The sequence below is a fragment of the Arachis stenosperma genome, chromosome 6, assembly GCF_014773155.1.
Source record: "Arachis stenosperma cultivar V10309 chromosome 6, arast.V10309.gnm1.PFL2, whole genome shotgun sequence".
NCBI classification, from domain to species: Eukaryota; Viridiplantae; Streptophyta; class Magnoliopsida; order Fabales; family Fabaceae; genus Arachis; species Arachis stenosperma.
In genome coordinates, this window is record NC_080382.1 from 110,190,101 (window position 1) to 110,196,714 (window position 6,614).

Sequence of the window (6,614 nt, forward strand, 5' to 3'; positions counted from 1 at the left end):
TTGTTTTGTTATTTGACTTTTGAGTTTGTATTTGAATGAGATCATAACATTCTGGTTTATGTAATACTTTTAATTTGGATGATATTTTAAAATTTATATTAAAATATAATTATGTTTTAACGTGTTTATTTATATTTTGTTTATTATTTTATTATAAAACGGTTTTTCGGTTCAATTACGATCGAACCAGTTGAACCTATGAACCAATAAACTAGTAGTTTGAGCGTTTCGATGACCGGTTTGGTTTTCAGAACCTTGACAAATACTACAGAAACAAAGTGATCATTATGAAACTAATCATCATCGTTATTATTTATAATTTATTTCAATCTTTCATGATAAGAGATAAGATTTAAGAGATTTTTAATGCAAATAACTTATAAATATCCTTGTCCTCTTGTTAAATCAAAATCTAATAGTAACTCTGTATACGTTCAAAAATTGAGAATCTATATAAAAATAAAAATAAAAAATCATAAATAAAAAAAATCAGGATAGATTATTCTAAACTGGTATATCTCAAAGCAGAAGTTTAAATAGAAACAGCACAACGCTTAAAATTATCTTCCTATGTGAATTCATATATTTTTCTGACTATTAATATACAGTTATTTAATCTGGAATAGCTTATGATGAAAATGTAAATTAGCTAGTTTTATTGTTTTGGCACATTCTACTTTGGCAAGTTATAGTTAGTTATGTTATTTGTAGAAGTGATGAGCTGACTCATCATCAGGTTAGATAGTCCCTTTGCTAACTAAGTTAATTAGCTATTAGTGAGAAAAATTATCATCCTAGTAATGAGCTGTCCTGCACTAGGCTTACTTAAATCTAGTTTTGCAATCGGATCTTGTAGATCTTTTCCACCTCCAGCAATCCGAACAAGTAATTCACACTCATGCACAAGTTCAAAAATGCAGACATCTCCAACCCTTATGTTATTGCCACGCACAAAGGCCATCCATCCTCCACAGAGAGTGTGACTTGTATGCACTCTTGTTGATGGCACAAAATTAACAGTCCAATGTTCTCCTTTCAAATTATGGAGGATAATCTTTATCTTGCAGTTTGGGAGATGTGGCACCGAAAATTGATACGGGATATTCTGCATTATTCCCACCAGAAATCGGTATAAAAAAAGTTTTATGTGTATAACTTTCATCCACATGTATATATTTGCATGCGTATAGTAAGATAGAGAAGTAATATTTGTAATTGTTAAAAACTCAATTTATAATACATTCCACTAAAAATCTTCTCAAATTAAGAACTAGGGAACGTAGCAACCCACCAGAGTATATGAACCACTAATGTTGAAGCTCTTCATGATCCTTACAAAATATGGAAAAGATGAAGTAAACGATCGAGCTACTTTTTTCTCATCATGTGCTGCTAAGTTTGATAGTGATATACCATTCAGAATATATTGATTAGCATCTGTATTGAATTGAACAATTCAAGCAAACAAGAGTTTAGGATTTTATAGAAAGTACTAGTTTATCATACAAGATTGGATTAATTTTAGTAGACCTTTTCTGTGTGACTCAAAACAAATAAATAAAATAAACTTTACCTTCATCTTCATTGCTATTTCCCACATGAAAAGGCAACGGAATGTCATTAGTTGCACATGCTCTGGAAGTTTCTTCTTTTTTCTTTGAACATACTAATAAGTTTTACTAACTCATATTGCAATATGTCTTTCCCAACTATACTCAGCTTAAGTTCCTAGTTGTCGGCATTGTTGCCTCTCACTTTCTTTGTAGCCTCTTCAACAATAACATCGAGAGAGGATTTCTCATTCCTATCTCTTTTGTGACCTCTTATATTATCAAAGTTGACTGGATTTTGACTGCATTTAGAATTAAACTCTCAGTTTTTCACATTTATTCTTGTCAAATACTTGCCCGGTGAAATTTAGGTAACCTTCGTATATGAAAACCAATAGATCACCGCATTCCAAACGATGATCTCCCGCAAATGATGGCCATCCCTGATGGAAGAACATATCATTTTCCATCTTAATTAATTAAACTGGCCAAGATTTTTCACTATGGCTTGTTACTGAGACTAAGCCATCAGCCCTACCCTGCAAGTGATGAATTAATGCAGCAGAAATTTTCTGTAACAAGAGAATTCTCTTTCAAACATCAAAATTCCAAGAAGTAATGCAACAATATAAATGAGATGAACCAATTTCATTCATCTGCCACAACATCACTTAGAGACAGTGACACTGGGAACATAAGATATTAAACTGTGAACCACTACAACAGAACTAGATAACTGCTTTTGCAAAGGACCACTTTCTACAAAGTTAATTAGCTAAGTTAATGAGTTGACTCAGCATCAGGATTAGAAAAATTATCATCCTACATTCACTGGTGTAAATTTCAATAAGAAATTGAAATTTTCTTTTCATTGATGCATTATTTTTCTTTTATAAATATTGTATACAGAGCATCAATATAAAAAATAGTAAACAATATGTTCCTTTAAGTTGTATACATATCTGATTTTTGAGTATAGAAAACGAGGGACAATGCGTGTAACCAACAACATGTGCATTTTGTCAGAAGTCAACTCCAGCTCTGCAGGGTCCATAATACTCTGCTTCTTAAATCTCTCAAATGGATCATCTTTGATGGACAAAATCTAGATATCCATTGAACTATAAGAGGCTTATAAGTTATAATTTTATGCTACTTCATGATTCGTAATAGTCAGTGACTTTCAAAGGATGTAATTTAATTAATGCTAATAGCTTTCAAGGAATTATAGAAGTATAAGTACAAGTAAAATTTAGATAATAAAATAAAGAATTTAATTTTGATGGGTAGTCAGCGTAAAACAGTTCTACACATACATCCAATTATGTATTGTCATGTGTAGTTATTTTTAGATAAAGTTATTAATTGAAAACTGTTATTTATTGTCCTTTGTTTTTTTCCATCTCATTAGGGTGTAATAGATGTTGACTCGAAACCACTTAGTTCACAAGACAACGTTGAAGATTGCATGATGACTAGTGTGGAAGCGAATGTGAAATGCACTTGTGATTGCGGTAGCAGCAGTAGCAAGTGTATGTCTATAATGGCCGATGATATTATAAACCAAATCTTTGAAACATCAGATGCAGCTTATAACTTGTATGTACGTTATGCGAGGTGTGTCGGATTTAGAGTTTGCAAGGGTGATACAGTACATGGAAAAGATGAAACACAGCGCAGAAGGCGGTTTTTTTGCAACAAGGAAAGAAAGAGGGTCAGAAAATACATATCTAATTCGAGTAGGAAGAGGAAGCATAGAGCGCTGACTCGCACTGGTTATGAAGCCATGCTTACGGTGTATTTTAACATGAAAACTTTAACTTGGAGGGTTAAAAAATTAGTTGAGAAGCACAACTACGATCTTGTTCTACAATGCTTAGTACACCTAATTCCAAACCACTGAGGGCTGATTGAGGCACAAAAAGCTCAAGCAAACACTATGCATGATCATGGTCTTCCATCCTCTAAAATAATGGGACTAATGGTAGGCCAAGCCGGTGGTTATGCCAATGTTGGGTTCACAAAGAAGGACCTAGATAATCACATTCAAAGAACTTGTCGTGCAAAGCTCATTGGTGGGGATTCCAATGCGACGATTAGCTATCTACTTAGGAAAGCTGATGTCAACCCAATGGCCATGGCAAGGTACAATGCTACTGATGAAGGTTGGCTGACAAATTTATTTTGCGCAAACGACATTTATAGGGTCGATTATCAATGCTTTGGAGATGTACTTGCATTTGATACAACCTATCGGAAGAATAAGTACAAAAGGTCATTGGTAATCTTCTCAGGTTGTAACCATCACTGCTAAACATGTATATTTGGCTTTGCCTTGGTAGAGGACGAACAAACAGCAACATATACGTGGTTGTTACAAAACTTTGTAGAAGTCATGCTTAATAAGTCTCCCAGTGTTGTGGTCACTGACGATGACGAGGCAATGAAGGCAGCAATTCGAGAAATATTTTCAGATGCAACTCACCGATTATGTGGTTGGCACATTGATAAGAATGTAACGACAAACCCTATAAAAAACAAAAAATTTTTCCAACGACTTCAGAAGATGTTTGTATGCTCCATGGTATTCGGATGAATTTGAAGAATATGATAAAAAATATAGGTTGGAGAAAAGTGATTGGGTTCTAAATGAATATGAAAAGAGGAAAAATTGGGCAAGCGCTTACTTAAGGGATAAATTCTATGCTGGATTTAGAACAACATCAAGGTGTGAGACGATAAACAACTTCATCAAGAGGTTTATTTGCATTCGCCAAAGTCTTATAGAGTTGGTCCAAAATCTTGAACATGCTCTTAGGGACTATAGACACAATGAATTAGATTTTCAATTTAAAACGGTGTATGGAGAGCCCGTTCTAACTACTGGGTTAGATGCATTGGAGCTTTCTGCTGCAAATTTTTACACAAGAAAGATTCTTGAAGATATAAAAAAAGAGATTCAAGGAGTGGTCGCATTAGATGTAATAAATGAGGAAAATATATCAACTATTGTTGTGTTAAAAGTTAAGGAGTGTGATAAGAGGTAACATATATATAACGTACTTTATGATCGCAATACTGAGTATATAGAGTGTGAATGTAGTCGGTGGAATAGTGAAGGCATTCCTTGCAGGCACATGTTTTGTGCCATGAAAAGGGTAGGTTTACAGAAGTTTCCAGATAGTCTTCTTTTGAAAAGATGGTCGAATGATGCCAAGAAGTATCTAGATAAAAGTTCTGCTAGAGGCGCTGCGCAAGACAGAGAAAGAGAATTTTTAATACGCTATGGCGCATTGTTAGTGGCAGCTACGTGGATGGTATTCTTAGGAGCTCAAGATGGTCCTTCTTTCCATGACACTATGAATAAAGTCTGTCATTGGACCCAAACACTAGAACAAAAATTTGGCTTGAAAAGACAAACAAGAGATTCTCCCATGCCGAACTTTGTTGGTGACCTTTCAGTGGTCAAGACAAAAGGAGCACCCAAGGGGAAAAAAGAGAGAAGTAAACGGAGGTGCACTAAATGCAACAGTGCTAGTCATGTAAAGAAGAAATGTCCTGTGAGGAATGACGGTGATGATTTGGGTGATAAGACTGGTAGTGGCGCAAGTGAGCTTTAGTACAGAAGAGGCCAGCAAGATACAATATTGTATTAGTGGTTATTTAAATTAAAATAAACTGGTAACTTCTATGTTGTAGTTGTACTTGATAGCAATTTTGACTCCATGTATTATTTTTTCATAGGAGCTTCCCAAGGACCCTATGGCTTCTCAAGGGACATCAGCAGTGCTAAATACATAAATAAATGCATCTGTGTAGCAAGAGTTTGGGCTAGGTGATTGTGGATTGATTAATGGCCATGAGACTCTCATCCCACCATATTGAAATTATTAGTGGCTATTATAGGTATGAATAATAAGAGATAAATTATTGCATTGTTAAAACTTAGTGATTAGTAAATTTTAAACTATTTGATGTCACATTATGATTCGCTGAAGTCCTTTTTGTTTCTCTCGAATTTGTTTGTGCTGTGGAGAATAGGTTGTACAATAAGAACAATATCCAAAGTTCAACGGAATGCAGTAGCATGTACTTGTATATACTTATGAAAGTATAGTTTAAGATGTTATTTAAATTTTGTATTTCAAATAGTAGTGCATTGAGGTTGATATAAAATTTTTATAATTAAATTTCTAATTCTGCAATGACTTGTGACATTAGTAACATAGAAATTATCTCTCCAATATGTTTAGTTTGCATTTCAATCTTTCACAATTTAATTTGGAATTCTATATAATTTGGGGTTACTTTTAATATTTTTCTTGTTCATACTTCACATTCTCAAAGTTAATCAGTTGCTATTTTGGATTGGTAAATTTCTTTTGGTCTTAATCTCCCATTACCAATCATTCTTTCAAGCATATCATTAGTGCGTGAGTATATTTTAGTTATTTTTCTATCACTAGTGGTTACCCTAATGATGACAAGTTATGATAGTATTGTATATTTATATGGTAATATAACATGTTGGCTCTTATTATATCCATTTATATTGCTTGCTAAAAATTGAATTTACCTAATTTGATACTCACCAGCTATAAACTCTGCTAAATTAGTAAATAATTAGTCAATGAATTAAATTTTAATAAAGAGAATTAAAATGTTAATATTATATTAAATTAGGATAGAGCTCATTAAAACGAGAATTTTGACACTGATTTCAAAGAATTTGGCCCAAGATTAGGCCGAACGGGCCGAACCAGTTGAACCGGGTCCAAAAATGGGCCCAATCCCAACAAGCCAGCCCATTCATCAAAAGAAGAGAACACTTTTCTTCTTCCCCATTCAGCACAATGCTGAAATAGCCAAGGGGGAGAGAAGAAAAGAATTCAAACCCTAACCTCCACTTCTAACTACCATATCTTGCTAATCCGAGCTCCGATCGCCACATCGTTTGCGGTCACACGTCTACTGCGTTGAGCTCTACGATTTTATGAAACAATTTTATAGGTAATTCTCATCTCTCATCACAGCCTCTCATTCTCTTGAATTTTCAAAAATTTG

At 33.9% G+C, this 6,614-nt stretch overlaps 1 protein-coding gene and 1 pseudogene across 1 annotated transcript; one reads left to right on the forward strand and one right to left on the reverse strand.

The window, feature by feature from the left end:
* Window positions 1-766: 766 nt before the first annotated feature.
* On the reverse strand, window positions 767-2,604 carry LOC130934399 (B3 domain-containing protein Os11g0197600-like; annotated as a pseudogene).
* A 918-nt stretch (window positions 2,605-3,522) lies between these two features.
* LOC130934400 (protein FAR1-RELATED SEQUENCE 5-like) lies at window positions 3,523-5,170 on the forward strand. The gene is made up of 4 exons (XM_057863975.1): window positions 3,523-3,844; window positions 3,941-4,045; window positions 4,155-4,593; window positions 4,654-5,170. The coding sequence occupies exons 1-4, from the start codon at window positions 3,523-3,525 to the stop codon at window positions 5,168-5,170; spliced, it is 1,383 nt and encodes a 460-aa protein (XP_057719958.1).
* The last annotated feature ends 1,444 nt before the right edge of the window (window positions 5,171-6,614 follow it).

Bases quoted from the DNA above. Each gene is read 5' to 3' on its own strand.
- LOC130934400 (XM_057863975.1), top strand. From the start codon at position 3,523: ATGGGACTAATGGTAGGCCAAGCCGGTGGTTATGCCAATGTTGGGTTC. The intron at 3,845-3,940 runs GTTGTAACCATC...AAAACTTTGTAG, and splicing joins GTCATTGGTAATCTTCTCAG to AAGTCATGCTTAATAAGTCT. The intron at 4,046-4,154 runs GTTGGCACATTG...ATGAATTTGAAG, and splicing joins TGCAACTCACCGATTATGTG to AATATGATAAAAAATATAGG.